At 41.9% G+C, this 25804-nt stretch overlaps 1 protein-coding gene across 19 annotated transcripts in view; it reads right to left on the reverse strand.

The window, feature by feature from the left end:
- CABIN1 (calcineurin binding protein 1) overlaps window positions 1–25804 on the reverse strand; it is a 212816-nt gene that overhangs the window by 163740 nt on the left and 23272 nt on the right. For all 19 annotated transcript variants that reach the window (XR_006285947.1, XM_043529061.1, XM_043529059.1 and 16 more), the window contains 10 exons: window positions 25503–25690; window positions 23509–23658; window positions 22221–22415; window positions 20611–20847; window positions 13200–13359; window positions 12827–12942; window positions 5456–5617; window positions 3766–3972; window positions 3342–3487; window positions 280–541 (listed from right to left, as the gene is read on the reverse strand). Coding sequence is in view for 18 of the 19 variants with exons in the window: in XM_043529061.1 (XP_043384996.1) it covers window positions 280–541; window positions 3342–3487; window positions 3766–3972; window positions 5456–5617; window positions 12827–12942; window positions 13200–13359; window positions 20611–20847; window positions 22221–22415; window positions 23509–23658; window positions 25503–25690 (1823 nt within the window). In the remaining variant the exon portion in view is untranslated. The remainder of the gene's footprint in view (window positions 1–279; window positions 542–3341; window positions 3488–3765; window positions 3973–5455; window positions 5618–12826; window positions 12943–13199; window positions 13360–20610; window positions 20848–22220; window positions 22416–23508; window positions 23659–25502; window positions 25691–25804) is intronic.

The raw sequence follows: 25804 nt of genomic DNA on the forward strand, positions 1-25804 counted from the left end.
CATTTTTGAGTGATCTTTGGAGGAAGAGTCTAAGTAGGCTCAAATCTCAGACAGACTAATTTTGAGAAGAAACTAACAAAATTTCAAAAAGTGCTCACGCTGGCAAGTTACATGTTTATTTTTACTAGGGCTGGGTGGAAGCTGTGACTAGCAATGCTGCTAAGTCACCATGCAGTGTAGCAATTCCACACCAATAGTACTGAATGCTTTAATCAAAAACATTATAAGATTTAAATATGCATTTCAAAAAGTTCACACAGCTCTAACTTAGACCCCCACCTGCTGCACAACTTCAGGGGGAAGTTCTAACTTCCACTGCTTCAGCTGTCGGGATGCAAAAGAGTGCAGGGCATAGGAAATGGTGCCATATTCTATCCAGAGAGAGAGATTGGAGCTGTCGATCTCCAGGGCTCGTTTAAAGCAGTTGAGGACGGGAGTAGAGTGCTTCCAAATGGGGCCATCGCTCTTCAGTTCATTGGAGTTCAACTTGTCCTGAATTCGACTTGCTCTAGCCAGCGCCATGCCAGCCCAAGAATCAAACCTATGCACGAAAGAACAAATGCGGCAAATAAACTACTGGCTGCAAAGCATCTTGAATCACGAGTGTGATTATTCCTTTTACTATTTCTACAGATGTTTCCTTCTTACATCACAGGCTTCTCCGAAACAATAATCCTGCTGCACATCCTCCCACGGTGGTGACATTCTGAGAGACACTGTACAAATCACCTTTCATCCTAGCCTCTAAACATTATCAAATCTTATCTAACAGACAGCACGGTATTCACAACAACATTTTGGATGGCAGGACTGGATGGCACTCCGTCTTTACTATCATTATACTTTTTTGATGGAAACATGACTTAGTAAGAACCAAAAAATCTCCCTCCAGGAAAATGTTGATGTATGTGTAGTGGGGCAGTCACCGCGCTTCAGCTCAGAAAGGGGGCTGGGAGCCAATCAGAAAAGGCTGGGAGGCAGCCAATCAGGGCTTGCCAAGCCAGTATAAAAGAAGGCAGACCAGAAAGGGTAGTCAGTCTCTCTCCAGCCTTGGAGAGAGAGAGAGAGATAGACCTGGCTCCTGGATAGAGAAAAGGGTACCTTGGACAGTGCTGTTCTGGGGAAGGGCAGGAGGAGGTAGGGAAGCGCCAGCCTGGCAAACCCGCAGGCAGAGGCCTTGCTTTCAGGGCCGGAGGAGGTACTAGGGCTGTGGGGAAGCAGCCAGGGAAGGAAGCAGCAGCAGGTCCAACCCCCTTGCCGATGATGAACGGCCATTTCAGACTGCAGTTTGCCCTTGAGGGAAGGGGTAGATGAAGACTGGCAGTAGATCACTGAGGTGAGGTGGGCTTAGGGGACTGAGGTTCCCCAGGGAGGGGATGATCCCTGGGTCTGGGGGCAGTGCAGTGGCGCAGTACCCCAGAGAAGGGGCACCGAGGGCCGGGGTGGGGATGCGGGGCCTGAAGTACAGTGGTGGAGATTGAAAGGAAGCAGGTACCAGTACGGAGACACCAGCCAGCAGGAGGCGCTCCGCAGCTGGAAGAGCTAATTCCCGAGATAACCAGCAGGAGGCACTGCGGCGGTGAGTGCACGCCATGCTATGGTATGGTAAAAGCTACCTTGCGACGAAGTACCTCAAGATTCAGCACTATGCTTATAAGTAAGGTTAAGATTTTGTCACAGTTATTTTAGTAAAAGTCACTGACAGGTTACAGACAATAAACAAAAATTAATGAAAGCCTGCAACCTGTCTATGACTTTTACTAAAAATCACCAGCAGGAGGGGATTGATTGCCCCCGCTGCTGTGGGGGGAAAAGCTCCGGCCCTGACTGCCAACAGTGGGAGTGACAGCCCCGGCTGCTGTGGGGAGGACAGCTCCAGCCCCGGCCTGCAGCCCCTGCGGAGGGGGCTGAAGCTGAAGAAGTCACAGAGGTCCATTAAAGTCAGGAAATCCATGACCTCCGTGACTAAATCATATCCTTACTTATAAGTGACAGTAAATTCAAGGGTATTCTCCACATTGGATGAACCCAAATTGCTAAACCATTTTAGCAATGGTATAGAGCTTCCACTTTTTAATGTGATTCTAGCACCAGATGGTTAATCATATTTATAATACTTTTAAGTTTCTGCTTACCAACATTGACTTAAAACTTCACTCCATGCCAGATTAAAAGGTGATCTGAAGACCCACGTTCCATGGGGTTTTAAAAACTAGATATTTTGAAAAGATAATGTGCCAAGTAACTGGGGTGAAAATACTATGTTGCTATATAAGATATTCCTTGCTGGATAATTAATTGTAACAAATTAATGCAGCCTGTGGAGCAGAATTTTAAAGTGACACTCTCAAATGCTGACAGGCTTTACTCCTCCCCCTCCAAAAAAATCATCATTTTGTATTAAATGTTCTTGCAGTTTTATCATAAGCCATCAAATCAAGATTTCAACACTTGAAAAATCCCAGTTCCTAAACTGGAAGACTCAACCATGACCAACCATTGATGCTAGGTTTGTTTTGACTGCAGAGTTACACATATAACTTTGCTCTGTGCCTACAATCTCCCTGTTGCTTTGTTATATGACTTAATTTAACAATATTTTTGCTCTTCAGAATAAGTTTTAGTCAACTTCAATCCCTTTGCCATCGCATTAGAAGGAAGCTGGTAGGAAAAAGCCTAATTTGCATGTCCTAGGTTTATCGATTGGTATTTTAAGATTATTGCAGCTCATTTTTTGGAGGAACTTTAAAATAGAAAATACAATTTTTAAAATGAGGGACTGTGAAGCTTATTCACCTTAGAAAGTATCCCTTTGAGATGGTGAAGACTGAAAAGGCAGACAAGAGAAATATTTTTGAGTTTAACTAGTGGTCATCAGAACAATACAGCTCTGTCCATTTTGACCCATTTTAGAGCACCTCTCTGCCAGCAAATCTAAATAAACTTAAAAAACCCAGCCCAAGCAGCTAATCCATCGAGAGAGGTATGTGTTTGTCTTATGCAGTTAACCACTGACATCTAGTTTCCATTTCTCACTGCCCCAGGGAAACCAATGAGCAAAAGAGAAAAGAAAGTCAAGTCAGTTATCATACCTCTTGCTCTTCCTAATTATAATTCAATTTCTTCCACTCTCTCTGAATTCTGGTCATTTCAGAAACCAAAAAGAAAATGTCAAATAATTGATGATTAATAACATCGTTTTTCCCCAAAATGCTCCTTAAGATACAACATACTTCTAATAATAAACACCAGAAAGTTTTCTTACTTTCCGAACAGAACAAAACCCCTGATTTTTCCCTCATTTCAGCACTGATAAACTGAAGGGAATGAACAACACTGACCTGTTTGGACAAATACAGATGTCATGCATGTAGAATTTAATGGCCTTAGATTGCTCTTTATTCTTGAAGTGGTAGTCTGCCAGGAGGTAATACAGCTCAGTCACCACTGGAGGAGAGTAGTCTGCACCCTCTGGAAGAGATGGTACCTGAAAACAGAAAACCTTAGATGACTCAGGAACATATTTTAAAATAGCTTTGTATATACTACTTCCCCACATCCCTAAATCTATCCATATTCATCTACATTGTACCTCTTCCTTGTAAAACTACAAGCTTTGGAAAGGCCATTCTAACCCAATTAAAATGTGATTTTTGTGAGCATCAAATGTCAAATCAGACACCACCCAACAATCCCCTACTGTGAAAACGAAACAATATAGCCATTTCCTTCCCTTGAAGTTTTTTTAAACACAACTAACTGTACCTTGCTGAAGGTTCCTTCAATATAGCCAGAGACATCATCTAGGCTTAACATGGGCTTGTCTGTTCGAGGAACAATTGTAGCAATCTTCTTCAGAAGGTTGGCCAGATCAGCAGATACAGTGCTGGTTTTGTAGCTATCAAACTCAGGGAGGGTTTTGGGCTTAAAATATTCAAACATGAATAACGCATCTTCCCACATCAGATCCACCTTAAGGGAAGGGGGTGGGAGAAAGAGAGAGCGAAATTATCTCAAAGTCAAAAGCTAGGGACATTTTTTAAGAATAGGATAAAAAAAAAACATTACATCAGCTGAAAACCAGTGCAATCTTCCCAGAATGGAACATCCAAAGGCATTATTAAGATACAATGTTCATCACAGTGATTACAGGCTAAGACTCTCAACTGTAACTTAACAAATGTTTTTAATAAGGATAGCTTTACTTGGAAGAGTTGGAGAGTCTGCTTAGACCTGCCTGGGAAACAGGAGATTTGGAGACTGACATGGAGGATGTGAGAGGAGAGAGAAGGAAAGAACTACATTTGCTGTAGATTTTGAAACTCAAATCCCGGTAACGGAGAAGGAAAATTCCAGGTGCGTCCCCAGCAATTACAGAGTTGGAAGCATTTTCAAATCAAACCGTAAACTAGCCAGTCACATCCTTGCGTCATCACCTTTTTTCTACATTTTTAAAAAAATGTTCATGTGTTTGTAGTTTTCCTATCTTAAGCTAATTGAGTCATGTTTCCCCATCTGCTCTTCTGAAGACAGGGTGAAATCGTAGCCCCAGTGAAGTCAATGGGAGTTTTGTTATTTACCTCAGTGGGGCCAGGATTTCACCCAGAGTCTCCCACCTTCTTTAGACAAGAAGTGCCGTTTCCAGCAGGAGGGATTCTCTTCTCCCACAATCCTTTTATTTTTTTCCTTTCTTTGCCCTTCCCATTCATCTCCTCCTCCTTTTTATTAGTCTTACAAAATCGTCTATCTGAGACACTTCTTTTGGCCCTCTAGCATATCATACATATGGGATGAGGTGAGGTTGAGAAGAATAATTCACAGACAGACTACGAGCAAGAAAATACTATCACTCAGCAGACTGCACTACAAAATTCTTAACAGGCTCATTATGTTATGGTTTCAGAGGCACTAACCTATTAAGTGTTTTCTTGGGTAAAATCCAGACACAGGAGACAGTTTCATGACCATCTGTTTTTTGGTAAATTGTAAAGCTATACAGTCTAACAATGAGTGAAATATCTTCTGGAGATTCCTCACAGCTCTGCTTCTCCCAAACTAAATTTTATAAGTTTTAATAATCAGTACTAACCAATATTTTCCATCGGCGCTTTGGCAAGATAAAAATTTTAATATTTTACCAGCTTCACTTTACCCTGCATTTTCCATATTCATCAACTGTAAGATCAGGTGTTTGGTGTTTTAGGGGTTTTTTTATAGCATGGATAAAGCTACAATTGGCTTTATTTCCAACATCTAGCCCTCTTGTGCCATACTTATTTTAGGGATCCAGGGAGTTTTCACCATATATAAAGGAAATGAATTTCAGGTCCGGAAAAAAGGCCCTAGTAATTATGACTCCTTCCCAATAATTCAGCTCAACATATTGACACAGGAGAAAACCATATTCTTCAGCATTCTAAGGTGTTACACTAAAGGTAAACTGTGCTTATCTTACCTGCTGCACAGAATGCTCTTCCAGGTACCTTGCTTTGCTCTTTTTGCTTGGGAAGCTGTACAAACAGTAAAAACACTGCTCCAGGGCTGTCTCCAGTTCCTCTTTGTAGGGATGAGTATCTTCAGAGGTAGACACTGCAAGCTCCTTTTGCAGTACCCACACCTAGAACATCACAAGCATCATAAGCCAAACAAGGTCTGATAACTGAATTTCACATTAAATTATATGCTTCCTATTTTTATTTTCCTAACCCTGGCACTCAGATACTACAATGAGGAACGCAGAATAAAAGCCTATATGGAACAGAACATGCACAAAACAACTTTAATGTTTCTCTGTTACTCGCATCCAAATGTTCTCCACGTCTCTGCATGCTCATCACTCTTGTAATATGTCCATTTCCATTACACTGTAACCTAATACCATTCTTTTACCTTCTGTATTTGTGATACTTATGTTCTCTTCCAGTTTCATTTACTGAAGACTGTCTCAGCTTGATGTTCCCAAACTTCTAAAAGTCACTGAAAAGCTCTCTCATTACCTTTCCCTCTGCACATTTAGGTGGTTTACTCTAACAAATGCATTACATTTTACCAGCCCTGACATTCAGGAAGAATATCACCATCAAAGACACAGAAAAATGAGAAAGAAGAGGCGCCAGTTCAGAGGATGTGGAGGAATACCTGCGATAATTAATGAAATTCATGCAAGAAAAGAGAGGGCGTTGTCTTGCACAGTAATCCCTTCTTTTCTACCACAACATTTGAACTACACCTGTAGGATACCATGATCTATTTATACACTAGGGGTCAAAGAAGGCAGCTGGATTATTGCTGAGAAGATTGAACCTCAGAGGAGTCTGTAATGGCTACTGAAAGTTTGACAGATCTCACAAACATCAGTTAACAGAACTTTCCAAATCTCAACCCAACAGGCATCCACAGCTCTGGATGAGTGAGCTCCACTACAGATGGGAAGGAGCCATGTTATATGAAATAATTCTCTTTAATAGAGAAAATTCTCCATCTTGCCAGTGAACGTTTAGAGATGGGAAAACCTAACCTTGACTGATAAGAGGAAATATCATCTGTCTGAGATTTGGACAAAGAGCTTCTAAGCTTGATCTCAAAGTTTATGCTACATATTTACAAATCCCCTTAGGTCTGGAAGTTCCATTAGAACCTACAAAAAATCATTTACAGATTCTCACTGAAAATGTAATACCAATTACAGCCTGAAGTTCTGTAATTCTGCAGGCCAAATAATGGAAAACAGGAAAGCCTTTTCTAAAGAAAAACTTTAACTATGTACCAGGTAAGGATGCTCACATATTAGGATACAAAGGGCTGCATTAATAGTTTACCAGGAGGCCAAAGGCAATGTCAGTTTTGCATATAAAATTTACACAAATATTATCCCCAAAATGCACAGTGTGAATATATGTTGCAAATGTACCTATCTTGGCTGCAATTGATCAGCTCTCACTCCACAGTTATGGGGAGAAGAAGAGGGTAGCCATCAGCTGCCCTCCCCCCCCCCCCTTTTTTTTTTTAAAAGGATAACACCTAGTTCTACAACATTTTGGGGACAGATCTGCAATAGAAGGCTGAAGAGTAAAAAAGGTGGCTCTATGAGATCTTTGATAAGATCCCTAAAGGGAACATTTTTGTGAAGGTCTTGATTTTTTCAGTGTCATTTACAGGCATTTTCACCAAGAGTAATCTGTGTTTTTGATTCTGCCCCTGTATGAAAGACTGGTTTTAACCACCAACTGAAGCATAGGTGCCGACTCCAGGGGTGGTCCAGGGCTGGAGCACCAATAGGGACAAAATGGTAGGTGCTGAGCACCACCAGCAGCCAGCTCCAACCTCACTCCCTCAGCATCTCCAACGTGCTGGCAGCCCTGCGGATCACCACCTTCCCTTCCCTCCCAGTGCTTCCTGCCCACCACGGATCAGCTGTTCCGCGGCATGCAAAAACCACTGAGGGGAGGGGAGAGGGCATAGTGCGCTTGGGGGCAGAGTGGGGCAGGAAGAGGCAGGGTTGGGGCAGAGCTGGGGGGGTTGACCACCCCCAGCACATTAGAAAGTCGGTGCTGCTGAACTGAAGTATTATTAATCACATTTCAGTACACACTGATAATGGAAATTACATTCAAAATATGTCAAATGCTTGTTGGAAACTTTACTCCATTTCTTCTCTGTAAGAGGCACTGTAGTACCAGAAGTAAAAATGAGGGAAATAAGCATCTCTATGAGCTTAAGTAAAAACTAACTTGGGATAAGAAGAAAGAAAAGCTGCTAGTGAAATCATTTTGGGAGGTTACAGGCACAGAAGAATTATGTTCTCCATTATGAATTGCTTCTACTTTGTATAAGTCTCACACCATTTGTAGTCCTCCTTTATAATGATTGGTAACTTTTCTTTAATACCTCTGTTCTCACAAAAAATGCAAATAGACCTTTCAGTGACAACAAGTAGTCTGGGGATCAGGATGGGGCTCTAGGCACTACTGCAATAGAAACTAGTAATAAAACAAGGCAAAATGCCATCATACTATAAATAAGAAAGGTAACTATAGAATTAGCACTAGAAGCGATGAGATCCTTTATTTTTCCCCAACAGGAACTACAGCCAATGATTTTAGTTTATTGTTCATTAATTGTGTGTAATTAACTAACATGTTATGTTACATATAATCATTGTATGCTAAATAGAGTTAAGTTGTAGGACTATAGAAGTACAAGATTGGTTGGTATGTAGAGGGAATAATCATGTATTAGGAATCTAAGCAAGTAGGGCTGAAACGCAAGGCCTATAGGCTGAGGCCTGCAAGATTTTAGCTTAGCTATTTTAGGCCTTGGAGCTAAGAAATGCTGACATAAATAAGTGACCAAAGAATAACCCGATGCCCTAAGATTATGGGAAAAGAGGTACCAAGTGGTAATATTGCAAAAAATTAGCCAGAAGATTAATTTTAAATCATAAAAATACTGTAAAGGCAAATCTTGTCTCCAACATGTATCTTAACCACATGATACAGATTGTGCGTCAATGCTAATGAGAATAAAGAGAGCCTACACAATCTATAGAAATTGGGGTCCCTGTAGTTTCTTCAGGACATCAGACCAATAAGGAAAAAGAGAGTTCACATTTTTATGCACATGTGCAGAATGTAGGTATAGACACATAAAAAGAGGGTGCCCAGAGTGGGAAAATTGAACTCCCTATGGGAAACTCCAGCAGGAACCATCCCTCTACTGATGATCAATCCATAAGAGACCCATCAGACCTTAACACTGTTGTTAATGATGTGTGTGTAACTATATTTGTAACTCGTGCAGAGGTCTGTATAGAACTTCTATATGCTCAGGTAATAACTTTAATTGTAACTTTAATAAAACTTGTAAAATAGACTAGACCTCATACTTGTGAATGTATGTGTGGTCACTACCCTTGGTCTTTGTGTTCCTAGAGACTCTAAAGCAAGTAGCAGAGGTGAAAGGCTACAGAACAAAATTGTACTTGTAATGCAAACTTCATACCTGCTTATAAAGAATTGAGTAGTGGCCTAGATTTTCTTAGTTTGTGTCTCTAGGCTTTTCATTATTCTTTGCTGTGAAACTGGATTGTAGAGGAAATGGTCATTTGGGTACAAGAAGGTAGAGAAACAACGGTGCCAAAAGGGATATCAGAAACCCTTTGCTATACAAGAGAAAATATGAGTGACCTGATGACTCAACAGTAGGGCAGTGAGGCTGGGATGTGGATGTCCGTGCCTAGTGATTGGAGCAGGACTCAGGCCCAGCACTTAAAGCAGATATTCGTAGCCAAGAATAGGAGCCTAGGGTCAGAGCTGGAGTCAGAGGCCAGATGGCAGAGACACAGTCAGAAATAGGAGCAGAGGATCAGAGCCAGGTTACCTGGAGGAAGACAAGGCTGGAGCAGGGCTGGATCCAAGGCAGGAGCAGGGCTGGAACAATTAAGGGACAAAAGCTGGCAACAAGCAGTCACAGGAACTATCACAATCATAGGTGAATGCTTTGAGCAGTCACCGAACTGCAGCTATTGCTGGGTTTAAGAGCTGGTCTTCTTACATTTCTGACAAGTAAGGCCCTGTAGCCAATCAGGCAGCCTACTATGGCCAGTTGCACTTGTTAGGTTGCCCAGAGACTGGCTCTGTTGCAGGCCTCGATTCCTGACAGCCTGGCTTTCCTATTAGCAGAACTGTGCTACAAACCATACAGCACTTTTTAGAAGCTGAGAATACATATTAATTAGGGTGAAATGAGAATTTTTAGAATGTATTTCAATGAAGCTTTGAGTCACAGTCACTTTATCATGGCAGAGTGTGTCATAGGAAATGTGATTAACAATTTTTGAAAATTAAAAGTGTGCAATGGAGGTAAATAGTGACCAGGATGAAAGGAAAGAGTAAATTATTACCACAAACTGTAGTAAAAGCATGACATGCCTGCCCAATGCAAAGTGTATAAACACTAAAATACCCATTTGACAGAATTATCTGAACAGTGACAAGTACAACTTGTGCCCTTACTCAGCTTTTAATAATAGTCTTTCTTAGCAACAATCCAGAATGATTTTGTAATGAATGCTTCAAACTGTGGCTATAGTAGATGTATTAATGCCATATTAACATTTTTTGTTACACAATATCCTTCAGCCACCAGCAGTGCAATGTGTGCCAGCAGATGGTTCACCTACAGATGGTGGTAATTTACTATGATGGGATACTGTGTAAAACACACACCTGTGTCTAGCATGCTTGTGAAGCCCATTTTCTCTTCTAATGTTTTCTTCCACACTGGAATATCTTCCTGATTTTCAGCCTTTCTACTCCTTTTTGGCTCTGAAAGCTGCTACTGACTACTTGTAATAAGCTACAAAATGTTAAATATGGCTTTTGTTAAAAGTACTTGATGACTCAAGTATTGGAATTCAGGGTTAGTGTGCTCTGAAACAAACACATGTGGGGTGCTAATCTAAATGTAAGCGATGCACCTTCTAAATTCTAGTTAGCTAAGAGGAAGCATCTGCTGACAAAAATTCTACTGCTGGCTATAGGAGACTTGTTCTCCCCAGCATTAACTAAACCACTATATATCATCATAAAAGTCAACAGTGATCTGACAGCCCTCCCTTCATCTACTAATACTGCAGTACTAGTGCCTTAAAATCCACTCCGGATTCTATAATACTATCTAGCTGTAACATTAATACAATGAAGAAAAGTCTTCCTGTAAGACAGTAGGCACTAAGCAATGATGCATGGACAAGGTAAACAAAACCTATTTCTTCCTCAGATCAACCTAGAATTATTAAAGAATTGTCTAGGGCAGCTGCAGAAGTCCTAGCATAGTTTCAAAGAACTCCACCTGAAAGTGTTTTGGGTTTTTTTGTCTTAATATACACATTTTATTTTGAGCCTCAAATTCTGATGTGGACAGTTAGACTTCTTCCCCACAGGAGAATTCCTTGTGTGTGTGCGTGTTTGAGTATGTGTGCATGCCCACAGGAATCAGTGCATCTCTGTGGTCCAGTCTTTTCTGCATTGATCTGCTGTGCTGAACTCTGTGAATATGAGCAAGGGAATTAGGTGCTGAGGATTATCTGTTGCTGTACCCCAGGAACATGAGCAGGGAAAACAGCACTAATTTTATTTATTTATTTGCCCTTTGGGTATTTTTCCTATGATCCTGCTTTAGAGGAAGACGCAAATTTGGGCTCAAACACGGTTACAAAAATATTTAGTGACTAGCACTCCCCCTGTTGATTGTCTCTCCCCCCCCAGGCCCGTATGAGCCCCCTTTCAGTACTGGCCTGGAGTTCAGGATAGACTGGACTCCTGTTTATTACATGGGAGCCACATGGGCCAGACAGGTCTGTATTTCCCTAGGAGGCTCCAGCCCAGTATATAACCCCTGGGAAGCCTGTTGTAGAGTCAGTAGCAGGGGAAGGGAGCTGGGCATGAAGGTCCCTTATCACGCTGTCTGGTGTCAGCAGCATCCTTATTGTATCCAGTGTCCTCCATCCATGGACTGAGGAGAGCCTGAGGAGTAGGAAGTGGCTGAATTCTGCAGTCAGCAGCATGCTGCTGGTGAGGGCTCTAGGGACAAAGTCATGATGCCATTCTGGCATTACTCCCCTCATGGAGTTGAGAGAGGGGGGAGTTGCTTACCCCTTGGAGCTGGTTTTTCTAATCCTAGCTGCCTCCTTTCCTGCCTGGGGGAGGGGAACCAAAGTGACCCCACCTAGACTAAGCTGCTGAGACAATGCGTGTGTCTTGCCCAGCAGAGCTGGCCTCATCTATCCCTCATGCCCAGGGAATGGCAGCAAAGGCAAACCTGCTCAGACTGAGCTTAGAGAAACTGCATCTTGTCCACAGAGCTGGCTGAGTTCCCTAACGCGACACTCAAACAGAGGAAGGATACAGACCTCGCCGTTTGCCTTTCCTTGGTTTAGCTGTCTCCCCTGAAGCCTGTAGGGGTGCCAGCTGCTGCAAATGCCTCAAAGGGAGAAGTAGAGCTGGGGGACAATTTCCCCCAAAAGGAGGGAAGAAGCCCAAGGAGATGGCAGCGAAATAAGACACACTACTAAGCCAAAAAATTATTCAGAAACTTGAAACAAAGTTTCAGTAAAGCTCTGCAGCAGGAAGATCTGGATGAACCACCAGCTGCTGCAAAGGCAGATAAAAATTTCAGGGTCACGGTATTCCCTTGCAGCTAGTGACTGACAGGTCTGGTTCTGCTCCCACACTGCAGAGCAACAAGTGCCCTTTGAACCAGATATCTGGACCAGAGCACAATTAAAAAAAAAAATCATTATGATCAGTCATCAGGTTACAAGTAATGTTGATGGATGCTGACGATACCATTCATTAACATGGTTTCTACTAACTTCAGAAAACCTCAGTTCAATTAATTCTTTTTTTCCTCTCTCTTAAAAAAAAAAAAAAAATTACAGAAACCACCATTGCTTTATTAAAATTTAAGTTGCATAATTTGAACTTTGTGTTGACCACTGAGAACACAGGCTGATACAAGAGCATAATTTTTTCAGGCAAATCAGTAATAACATTTATACAGTGCTTTACAGTTTCAAAGAAATGTATAGTGACTGAGTAATCATAAGACAGTCTGTTATCCCAGTCAAATGACATGGTTTTGTTTGTTTAGGAAAGCCAGATAATCTGAAAAAGTTATGATAGACAACAGCTGGGAAGAACAATCCTTAAATACTTCATTACCTAGGACAAAATGGCCATTCCAATACATGTATATGGGGGTAGGGAACAGGAGAAAAAACAGATTTAAAAATTTTTTTTTTTAATATTTAGGCATCAATACTCACATAGAATTTGAGAAGGGCACCATCTGAGTTACAACACCAAGATCTTCTTCCTAGGTACTCATGGGCGGTGTTCAGTAACATGAGGGAAGGAGGCAGCATAGGTGTGTCAGGACTCACTGGAAGAAAGATGCCAGTAATTATATCTCCTAAGTACAAAACTGAGCTAACCTACCCAGCTACTTATTTCTCCATGCTTTGGTAAGGAAACCTTTCCTCAGAACAACTGTCTGCTGTGGCAAGGAAATGAAGATTGGAGACTCCTTAAGTGAGGGGGACAAAAGAATACTAGCCATTTCCCATACACATGCCAAAGAAGAAAAGGATAAGGAGCAATGGTTTAACAACATATAACACTGACAAATTAAACTATTACCTTCCTCGCCCTGGCTTTGGAGCTGCTGCTGCTGACAGCAAAGGGATCGGAAGGCATCTTCTTCATGCTGGATAATCCGGTGCAAAATAATCCAGGGAAGCACTGACGAGACATATGGCTCTTTGGCTTCCTCCTGGATTGCCATGCTGCAATCTATAATCTAATAAAGAAATATACGATACCCATTATACACACAAAGATATACACATTAGAAAAAGAATTTACACAAGTTCAGATGACTCAGCAGGTACTGCATCCTATTCATACACAAACAAAAATCTAAATTTAAGTAGCTTTGCTTCTTGTGCTGGCTGGGCCTGAAAGTACTAAAAAGAGAAGACACTCTCAATTTCCAGAATTTGATAATATGGGAAAAGCCCATTTTTCTTACCTGTAAGGTAGTTTTCTAACTGGGTATGTTTGTCCTAATATCACACTAAAACAAGCACAAATGACTAAGGGAATAGCAGAATTTTTTAGCACTAGCAGAAGCTGCATCAAGGCTCCTGTTAGTGATGACTATAAAGAGATGTATTTACACCCTGGAAGGTGAGACATACTTGCTTAGAATGAAACTGGACAAAAGTTAGTTCCAACAAATTTAAATACAATGAAAATCTTGTAGCGAGATAGAGCCAACTAGGAATTATGAACAGAGATTCTCCTGAAGAGATATATTTCAGAAATAGTAGTTAACAAGTGAATAATGTATAACAACAAACAGACTAGAAATAAGGGATGGGTGGGTGTGTGACAGTCTGGTAGAGAAATACCAGTATCATTTATGTATAAAAAATTGCCTATTCTTGAAACAGAGAAGACAACAGCTCAAAGAAAAGGGATTTGTATGGCTCTCCCTCTAACCAACAGAGTGAGATTACTTCTCCAGAACATATGCTAGAAGAGCCCTACTGAAAGCTGCATCTACTGAAGCATATTTGACTACCCTATAGTGTCTAATAAAAGCACACCTTGAGGACCAAACAGCAACTTTACAAATCTGTTAGTAAAAATAGTGCCCTTTTTTTTAGTTCACATGGTGGACTTGCTATTCAGGAAATGGACTGTGATATTCAGAGAAGCATAGGCTTTAGTAACACATTCCATATATCATTTAAATAGTATGTTTTTATGGAACTTATGCTTTTCCTTTGGCCTCAAAAGTAAAATGAACAAATGTCCATAAACTCAGAACATTTATATTTTATTCTGATTTTTATGTCCTACTGAATGCCTCAGCAGGAATGGAGAGACAAAGGCCTAGGAAAGGAAGGCTAATCTCTTGATTCTGATAGAAATTAGTAGTGCAAGCCCTGGTCTACACTAGGAGTTTAGGTCGAATTTAGCAGAGTTAAATCGATGTAAACCTGCACCTGTCCAAACGATGAAGCCCTTTTTTTCGACTTAAAGGGCTCTTAAAATCGATTTCCTTAATCCACCTCTGACAAGTGGATTAGCGCTTAAATCGGCCTTGCTGGGTCGAATTTGGGGTACTGTGGACGCAATTAGACGAATTTGGGGTACTTTGGATGCAATTGGCCTCCGGGAGCTATCCCAGAGTGCTCTATTGTGACCGCTCTGGACAGCACTCTCAACTCAGATGCACTGGCCAGGTAGACAGGAAAAGGCCCGCAAACTTTTGAATTTCAATTTCCTGTTTGCATGGTCACCTGCAGCTTACCACGCTGGCCAGAGCTCATCAGCAGAGGTGACCATGCAAAGCTCATCAGCAGAGGTGAACATGATGGAGTCCCAGAATCGCAAAAGAGCTCCAGCATGGACCGAACAGGAGGTACGGGATCTGATCGCTGTATGGGGAGAGGAATCCGTGCTATCAGAACTCCGTTCCAGTTTTCGAAATGCCAAAACCTTTGTCAAAATCTCCCAGGGCATGAAGGACAGAGGCCATAACAGGGACCCGAAGCAATGCCGCGTGAAACTTAAGGAGCTGAGGCAAGCCTACCAGAAAACCAGAGAGGCAAACGGCCGCTCCAGGTCAGAGCCCCAAACATGCCGCTTCTATGATGAGCTGCATGTCATTTTAGGGTGTTCAGCCACCACTACCCTAGCTGGGTTATTTGACTCCTTCAATGGAGATGGAGGCAACACAGAAGCAGGTTTTGGGGATGAGGAAGATGATGATGATGAAGTTGTAGATAGCTCACAGCAAGCAAGCGGAGAAACCGGTTTCTCACCCTGGACCTGGAGCCAGTACCCCCCGAACCCACCCAAGGCCGCCTAAGGGGACATTCAAAGGTGCCCATTCCTGCTGGGCTGTTTGCCTGTGGCTGAACAGAACTGTTCCGCGCTGTTAGCTGGGGGTGGGGGTGGGGGTGGGGGCTAGCCACGTGGTGTGGGGAGGCAGAATGTGACTTTGGAACGAAAGCACATGTGCTGTGTATGTAATGTTAACAGCAAGGTTTACCGTGAAAGAGTGTAGCCATTGTTCTAGAAAAATGTCTTTTTAAATACCACTGCCTCTTTTTTTTTTTCTCTACCAGCTGCATGTGTTTCAATGATCACAGGATCTTCTCCTTCCCAGAGGCTAGTGAAGATTAGAAGGCGAAAAAAACGCACTCGTGATGAAATGTTCTCTGAGCTCATGCTGTCCTCCCACACTGACAGAGCACAGACAAATGTGTGGAGGCAGACAATGTCAGAGTGCAGGAAAGCACAATATGACAGGGACGAGAGGTGGCGGGCTGAAGAGAGGGCTGAAGCTGAAAGGTGGCGGCAGCTTGATGAGAGGAGGCAGGATTCAATGCTGAGGCTGCTGGAGGATCAAACCAATATGCTCCAGCGTATGGTTGAGCAGCAGGAGCACAGACCGCCGCTACAGCCCCTGTCTAACCAACTGCCCTCCTCCCCAAGTTCCATAGCCTCCTCACCCAGACGCCCAAGAACGCCTCCGGCCACCCGGCCACTCCACCCCAGAGGATTGCCCAAGCAACAGAAGGCTGGCATTCAATAAGTTTTAAAGTTTTAAACTTTTAAAGTGCTGTGTAGCCTTGTCCTTCCTTCCTCCACCACCCCTCCTGGTGCTTCTCTCCTCCACCACCCCTCCTGGGCTACCTTGGTAGTTATCCACCTATTTGTGTGATGAATGAATAAAGAATGCATGAATGGGAAGCAACAATGACTTTATTGCCTCTGCAAGCGGTGAGCGAAGGGAGGAGGGGAGGGTGGTTAGCTTACAGGGAAGTAGAGTGAACCAAGAGGCGGTGGGTTTCATCAAGGAGAAACAAACAGAACTTTCACACCATAGGCTGGCCAGTCATGAAACTGGTTTTCAAAGCTTCTGTGATGCGCACCACGCCCTCCTGTGCTCTTCTAACCACCCTGGTGTCTGGCTGTGCAAAACAAGCAGCCAGGCGATTTGCCTCAACCTCCCACCCCGCCATAAACGTCTCCCCCTTACTCTCACAGATATTGTGGAGCGCACAGCAAGCAGTAATAACAGTGGGAATATTGGGTTTGCTGAGACCTAACCGAGTCAGTAAACTGCGCCAGCGCGCTTTTAAACGTCCAAATGCACATTCTACCACCATTCTGCACTTGCTCAGCCTGTAGTTGAGCAGCTCCTGACTACTGTCCAGGCTGCCTGTGTATGGCTTCATGAGCCATGGCATGAAGGGGTAGGCTGGGTCCCCAAGGAGAACTATAGGCATTTCAACATCCCCAATGGTTATTTTCTGGTCTGGAAAGTAAGTCCCTTGCTGCAGCTGTTGAAACAGACCAGAGTTCCTGAAGATGCGAGCGTCATGTACCTTTCCCGGCCATCCCACGTTGATGTTGATGAAACGTCCCTTGTGATCCACCAGTGCTTGCAGCACTATTGAAAAATACCCCTTGCGGTTTATGTACTCGCCAGCTTGGTGCTCCGGTGCCAAGATAGGGATATGGGTTCCGTCTATCGCCCCACCACAGTTAGGGAATCCCATTGCAGCAAAGCCATCCACTATGACCTGCACATTTCCCAGGGTCACTGCCCTTGATATCAGCAGACCTTTGATTGTGTTGGCTACTTGCATCACAGCAACCCCCACTGTAGATTTGCCCACTCCAAATTGATTCCCGACTGACTGGTAGCTGTCTGGCATTGCAAGCTTCCACAGGGCTATTGACACTTGCTTCTCAACTGTGAGGGCTGCTCTCATCTTGGTATGCTTGCGCTTCAGGGCAGGGGAAAGCAAGTCACAAAGTTCCATGAAAGTGCCCTTACGCACGCGAAAGTTTCGCAGCCACTGGGAATCGTCCCAGACCTGCAACACTATGCGGTCCCACCAGTCTGTGCTTGTTTCCCGAGCCCAGAATCGGCGTTCCATGGCATGAACTTGCCCCATTAGCACCTTGATGCCCACATTGCCGGGGCCCATGCTTTGAGAGAAGTCTGTGTCCATGTCCCCATCACTCACGTCACTGCGCTGACGTCGCCTACTCGCCCGGTGTCGTTTGCCAGGTTCTGGTGCTGCATATACTGCTGGATAATGCGCGTGGTGTTTAATGTGCTCCTAACTGCCAAAGTGATCTGAGCGGGCTCCAGGTTTGCTGTGGTATGGCATCTGCACAGAAAAAAGGCGCGGAACGATTGTCTGCCGTTGCCCTGACGGAGGGAGGGGCAACTGACGACATGGCTTACAGGGTTGGCTTACAGGGAATTAAAATCAACAAAGGGGGTGGCTTTGCAAAAAACTGAATGGCCCCCTCAAGGATAGAACTCAAAACCTCAAGGATAGAACACAAAACTGGGTTTAGCAGGCCGTTGATTTCACAGAGGGAAGGAGGTAGGGAGGAGAAAATGAATACAAAACAAATCTGGTCTATTTCTTGTTTTGAGCCACTTCAGCTATCTTTATACATCTTGCTGGCAGCAGACTGTGCAGTACAACCGCTAGCCATCATCATCTCCTGGGTGCTCGGCAGAAGACGGTGCAGTATGACGACTAGCCATCATCTTCTGCTGGCTGGAGGTTAAAAGACAGTGCACTGCCTGTAGGGCTGAACTGCCACGAGACGAAACAAGGGAAATGACCTGGCTGAGTCACTCCCATGTTTGCCCAGGCGCCCGATTAAAAGAGCGCCCAGGACTACGTCGATGACGGCTACCACTGCACTGTCTGCTGCCAAAAGGCAATTTGCTGCTGTGTAGCAATGCAGTACCACGTCTACCAGCACCCTGGAGACATACGTTGATGGTTAGCTGAGCGGGCTCCATGCTTGCCGTGGTATGGCGTCTGCACAGGTAACTCAAGAAAAAAGGCGCAAAACGATTGTCTGCCCTTGCTTTCATGGAGGGATGGAGGGAAGGGGGTGCCTGATGATATGTACCCAGAACCACCCGCGACAATGTTTTAGCCCCATCAGGCACTGGGATTTCTACCCAGAATTCAAATGGGCGGCGGAGACTGCGGGAACTGTGGGATAGCCACCCACAGTGCAACGCTCCAGAAGTCGACGGTTGCCTCAGTACTGTGGACTCACTCCGCTGACTACATGCACTTAGAGCACTTATGTGGGGACACACACAATCACCTGTATAAAACCGACTTCTACAAAACCGACTTCTATAAATCCGACCTAATTTTGTAGTGTAGACATACCCCAAGTCACATCAACTCTCTATGCCTCAGTTTTACCAACTGAAAAGTGGGAGTAATGATATTTACAATCCTTTGTAAAGGACACAGAGCTACAGATGAAAAGATCTATATAAGAGAGTATTATCATCATCTCTATTTTTTGTTAATGTAAGAAATAAAACCCAACTCTTGACTTCTAATATTAAAGTCTCTTGGAAGGAGAACTCCACTGTAACATGAAAGGTATTCCAACAGCTATATCTATTTCAAAATGAGTGTGTGTCCCTACACAATTTTAACTGTCTAATCAGTAACTAAAAAAATAAACCCCCTGACAATCAAGCAGCAATTAAAAACAAAAACAACAACAACAAAAAAAGAAGTAATCAATTCGGCATAAAATAAATAGGAAGCTAGCATTTTGACAATTTTTGGAAATTATGTAAGATTGAGAAAATTCAGAGACTATTAGAAACTTTCTGGAAAACCCTCTACTATAAACCAAAACCATTTTTTTGCTAAGGAATTTACCTCTAGCTAATTTGAAATTCTCTGATTTTCCTTTCCCCCCCACCCAAAATGGGAAATTGATTTATCACTCCCAAATTACCTCAGGGGAGAGAGCCTCTTGGCGAGCAGTACAATGCCCCAAGGTAACAGCCCCAGTTACTGAAACAATGACAGGTGTTTCTAAAACTTCTGGAAATTCCTTCTTTATTTTATTATATTACACTTAGAGATATATTTTACACATATAAATTGTATATATTTGTTCTTATCTGTGAAAATATTTATGGTATTACAAGAAATTCCTGCAATTTCCCTATAATAGCCTTACCCTTGGTGCCACTTCTTGCAGGAATTTCTTGTAATACCACAAACATTTTCACAGATAAGAACAAATATATACAGGCATCATTGTGCACATTGCTCTAAAACCTTAGGGTCAGATTGTGCAAGGTGCCAAGTGACCTCAGGTCCCACTGAAGTTAATGACAATTGAGGGCACTCAGAATGTTGCAGATAGCAATTATCAAGCTTGGGTCTTTAAAGAGGAAATAATATTGAAAGTAGTTTACAATTCTGGCACTTAAATGAGAAGTTCAGGAGAAAAGTAAACAGTTTTCAAAATCTCAGAACTTCTTCTACAAAAAGGCTAAATATTACCCATAATTTTAAAACTGGAAAGCGGTAATAACCATCATTTTACTTAATTCTGTCCTTAAGAGGAAGGAAAAGAGGAATGAGGATGAAAATACCCTTCATAATCATCAGGTTCCCAATTCTGACTTAAGTCCTATATCTGTATAAGAATCTAAAGAACTAATCAGCGGCCACAGCTACTAGAATCTCAGTTGAATGATGTAACATACCAACAATACCAACTGACTGTATGTACCCTGTTCCTCAGGTACATAGGATCTTTCTTACCATCCCTCGTGCGAATGGCACATGCAGCGAATATGCAGCAAGATCTGTGCCACAAACAAACTGGGCCCGCCCAGCCAGCTGGACCAAACTTTGCAGTGCTGCCCCTAGAAACAGAGTCATAGCCAGCAGTACTTCTTCCTGAGCCACCTCATTACTACTCCTTGCTCATTTCAGCAGACACAGTGCTCAGAATTAGCAGCCATTACTGATTTCAGAAGAGATTCTCAATGCATCTGACATCTTGCAGCAAAAACTAGGAGTGTGAAAGGAAACAGCCCACACAGAAATGTAACCCAAGAGAGACTCTGCAAGTGGGTGGCAATTCAGGCAGCAGCTGTATCATGCCTAAAAAAGATCTGTCGTGCACAGTGGCTGCTTGCTAGTGTAGGTGAACAGGTTACCTGAATGAGGTTGTTTGTTAGTCGAATGAGGCTCAGCGTTACAGAAGATTCCTTCAGGATGCTGCTGTCTGACGACAGTGAGCGATCAATCCCCATGAGCAGCTGTGTTACTGTAGCAACCCACTCTTCTTTAGCAGACGCTACTGTCAGGTTAATCATCTGCTGAATTGCTTCGTTCAAGGCAACTTCAGAGCATTCAAAACATTGCCTGTAATCCTTCTGTTTCAGCAGGGAATCCTAGTGAATGTTAACATGAAAAAAAATTTTATATGGATCTAATGTTTATTTCAAAGCATAAAAACACAATAAAGGGGAAAGGGGAATGGAAGAAGGTACACAGTTTGCAGCTAATGTTTACTCTACTGAGAATCCAGCGTGAAGTTTCTAAACGTGGCATTAAAATGGACAATACAAGAGACCCCAGAACCCATGCTCCTCAACTGAGTGTCATCAGGGAAGCAACACTGAGTCCCATTCTCTGAATACAAAGAGACTCTACATGACCCTATTTTGCAGGGAAGAGGCAGCAATGAGCCTCTTGCTCTCTAGCCATATGCTGCTGTGTATGGAGGTTCAACAGAATCAGAGTTTGAGTCACTGTGGAGCCATGCTACTATTTTATTGCTGGTTTAGAAAACAAGCTCATACAATGATAAAGGCTACAATGCCCAACGTATTTTTATGATCCCCAGCTCTAAGATTCTTTCTTGTTGAGTATGGAAAACAAGATCTGATGTCCCACGATCACAACAAAATAGGAACGTGGACGAAAAGCAACTGGCCCAGGCTCACTCTAGTCAAACTAGCAGTAAAAATAGCCAGCATAGAGAAAGACTAAGGAACTGACAGACTGCATCCTGCTCCCTCAGCAGGGGACATCTGTCCCTTAATTGTCATGGTAGTGCATAATCTTTTGATCTTGCTAGACTAGTCTCCTATCCTGTACTTCCTGATTGCAGCAGCGATCAATAACTTTTTAAAAAAAAAAAAATCTATGGCTGGGCAATATCTGGCATCCTTTTCTGTTAGATAAGGATCTTGCCATTGTGATCTAAGCTTTTATCACCTCCAGGTTGGACTCTTGTAATATCCTGTGAAGCCACCCTGGAGGTTACAGTTGGTGCAGCAGCCTGACTGTGAAGCAGGACAGACCAATGAGAAGTTATCACACCTTGCCTCACACCCAGCTGGCTAACAACTTTCAGGTGCATAGGATGCTTGGGAGCCACCATATAAATAGTCAAGGGTAACAAAAACTCCAAGTCCTAGTAGCAGGCCATTGGTAAAGTGGGTTCATCCATAATAAACCTTTAAAACTGATCCAAGTTCACTCAAGTTTATATAGTCTTAAAGTTTTCAAACTAGACTGAACCTGGATCAGTTTTAGAGGTTTGGGTGAATCCACTCTCTCTCTCTACACATATATAGAGAGTGGATTCACACACACACACACACACACAGGCCCCATGTTTTGCTTCTTAAATGAAGTCAATGCAATTCATCATTAACACTAACCCTCCAAATCTTTTTTATGTTGCTCTTGGAAATAAAGCAGATGCAGGGCTTTCAAAACCTCACTAAACAGCATTTTTTAAAGAAACATAACAAACCTGCAGCAGAAGTAACTGTGTTGGTCTCTCTGGTATAGATATAACAAATTCCAGATGTTTAGCCCTACCATATCCACTAAAGCACAAGGTTGGGCGAAGCAGATGCACCACTGCCTTGTAATCCCCTGCCTCATACAGTCGCTGGATCTCCTCCAAAGATTGGCATCTCTCCAGAGACTTGAGGTTCTTGTCAATCTGCAAAAGTCACAAATAGTGCAATCCAACCTACATTTCACCTTCATGGGCAAATGACTGACTTTTCTTATGAACAACAAAACTATAGCTGTAGGATGTGTAAAATTTACAGCACTGTAAGGAAGAGTAACGACAAGGAAGAAAGTAGAGAAGCTTCCAACCATTATCACTTACCCCAACTTGTATTTAATTTTTTTAAAAATTAGTACTATCGTTTTTTGTATTTAAGCCATAAATCTCAAAACCTCACATTTTTTCTGATTAACTATGAGAAAGAGCAATCATCAGATGGCATTGCCTGCGTTTGAAGCCCTTCCCTATAAGCAGTAACAGAAAAACAACAACGATGTCTAATTTTTTATTTATAAATTCATTTGCATGTTTTACTGGAAAATTCTGACTGCTGAAGGCAAGAGTTCATTTGAACAGTGAAATTAAAGCATAAGAAACCCTCTGAAACAAAGCTCTAGTCTAATGACTAACAGCTGTATATGCAGCACCCTGAAAGCAGTATTTTTCATTCTATTTATTAAGCAAGACTGAATTGTGCAGGGACCAGTAATAGATAAAGAAAGCATTTAACTGAAAAAGGGAAGGATGGTTTTCAAATCAATTAACTATAAAAACACAATAATTATTGGTTTTAAACTGGTTTGTAAAAATATTCTTCACTTTAAGACAGCTGCTACTGATGTTATACATGCTACTTTTCCATCAGGGCAAGTGCTAGTAATTTTGAAATGAATCTTGCAGCTATGGCATTGTTTCTGAGCACTGTTGATACAGAAGCCGCACTAGTTTTTTTTGTTTGTTTTTAAATCATAAAACGTGTTTTTTTATCCCCAAAGGGAACGTGTCCCTTAGCATTTTTATCTCAGATTCCCTCCAGAATTATCACATTACAGCCCAAAGGAAAACAGAATGTGCACAAGAAAATGGTGCACACATATAAAATCTCTAGTTTCTCACAAGACTTAGCTCTTCTTTAGAAATGTCTCAAAACCACACTAAGTAGACTGGAATCCTCAATTTTGGATGAACTTAGAAACAGAAAAACCCAAACAAACAAACAAACAAATAAACTGATCCCTACCTCTTCTAGAGAAACAACAGAATCAACATGGAGGTTAGGTAATCGGATCACAATGCTGTGTTCATTGCCAGCTTTGGCTTGGAGTGCAGTGGAACTCTGCAGCATTTCAGTGCAGATGTCATAATTCTCCAATGCCTGCTCCATGTCACCCTGTGGAAACAGTTTGAGGAAATCACACAATGCTACCTGAGATTCTTCAAAAGCAGCTAGGCAATGTTGAATCACTAACTCTGTGAGTACACTGTCAGTGAGAGATAGGCAAATTATTTGGGAGGGTACTTAACTAATCAAAATATCAACCAAAAGAGTCATCACCAACAGTTTACCAGTCTATTCTACCTGTTACCTTCAACACCACTGGGGGTAAAAGGGGAGGAAACCGGACACCTAGGTATTCAAGTTACATAACAGGAAAATTTATTTGTATAAATTGACTAACATTCCCTTTCTCTGAAAGTGAAGGGAGGCAGATTAAATCCAGAAGTAAGTCTTCCTTTTATGCTGACCAGAACCATAAATTTGGGTAACATTACTGAGATGTACAGCTAACTAGTTAAGAGAAAGTAAAACTGTGAACAACCCACTTTTTTCATCTTAAACAGATTTGAGTTTTCCTAAAAGGGAGGGATCAGGACAGGAAGAGAGGCTGTAGAGGGAGAAAATATAACTCATTAAAGCTGAAGAGATACAGCACTAGCCATAAAGACAGTTTGTTTAATAAAGGTGATCAATACATTTTGACTGGACAACCTGCATTCAGTTTAAGCGGAGTTGGTTCTGTTTATGTATATTTATGTTTCAGATTATCCTTCTACTTCCATCTTTTTTTAATTGAAATATCTAGATCTATTGTGAAACAGAAGAGTTACATGTGTGTCATAATCATAAAAATTTTATCTTTCAGTCTAGTCTATATGTTTCTTCTTTACTGGGACTATGCAGTGACAGTTGATTTTGAATGGTTTTCACCTGAAAAAGGAATCAGAAGATCCTTTTAACTTAAAGAAATTTTATTTTTCAGTGAAAATAAAATGACTTATCAACGTGTCTCTACTTCAGTTGTATAAAATGATTAAACATAGTTTATAAATGAGAAGAAGGTTCTGTCCCCACTAATTTTTCTACAGAACAATCCAGTTTTTCATTAGATGGATTTCTTAAAGAAGGATTTTGAGATATGAAAATAAAAAGGAAATGAATTACTCAGTGGGTGTATATGAAATCAACTGATATAGTACTGTATCAATTGAAGATTAGTCAAACCCACATTTTTTCTTCTCAGAAGTTTAGACTTAAGTACAGACAATCTGTAAACATTTTCTTCGCTGCCTTAAGAAACCGATGCTTGAAATAAAATAATGATGAAGTCTGGGATCCAATAAATAACTTTTCTTTGGACTGTTTACTTGAGCAATCGGTCTAGGACAAACTGCTTGAAAATCTGTACATGAAATGAATAACTTGTCAAAAGAAGGATCAAGCTCCATTGGAAGAAAAGAATCAATCACAATATATAAATGTTGACTCAATGCACAGTTGCATTTTGCACATGCTATTTGGGCTTCTATTACAGATTCTACGAGCTAGAATCCAGGCTTCAGTCTGTTAGTGAATCTGTGTCTTGCAGCTGCTTATTATAATTCCAGCTGAAATTTATTTCTGGGGACAGAAGACAAACTATTTTAAACACATGTATGTACCAAAATGACTGAATCCTGGTACAATGCGTAAGGATTTTGGCCAGATCCTTTGCATCTATCTATTTACTGAATGTTCATAGGGACAGTTAATGAAACTAAATAAAACAGACAAATGTAACCTCTACTTTGTCTTCAAAGAGGTCAAGCTATTCCTGAATTACTTGACTCCAACGTGTTGATGACTTAACATAGACCCACCACTTCAACTCCTTATAATAATTCTTAAGTCCATTTGTTTAAAAACTGTGCTAAGTGTGAAAAATTCTATTTGTTGAACTCAAAATGAAAACAAACCTGCAGTGCTAGAAAGCGAGCCTTCAGCCAATACACTCGAGCCACAAACTCCAGCCAACCTTCCTCAAACAGATCTCGCTGGGAGGATGCAAATGAGAGCTGCAACAAGTCCCCCAGAAAATGGGATCCTGGGAAATCAGGACCAAACTTTCCGTTCACAGTGGCAGAAGGGCAATTTCGAGGGGAAACTGTAAATTAATTTATTACAGTTTAGCATAAAATCACATTCTCCCTATGCAAACAGTTCCATGTGCAGCAGCTGCAAACACTCAGCTCACCCTTCTAACACAAACACTAATAAA

Source organism: Chelonia mydas, chromosome 15 (genome assembly GCF_015237465.2).
Source record: "Chelonia mydas isolate rCheMyd1 chromosome 15, rCheMyd1.pri.v2, whole genome shotgun sequence".
In the NCBI taxonomy this organism is placed as follows: domain Eukaryota; kingdom Metazoa; phylum Chordata; order Testudines; family Cheloniidae; genus Chelonia; species Chelonia mydas.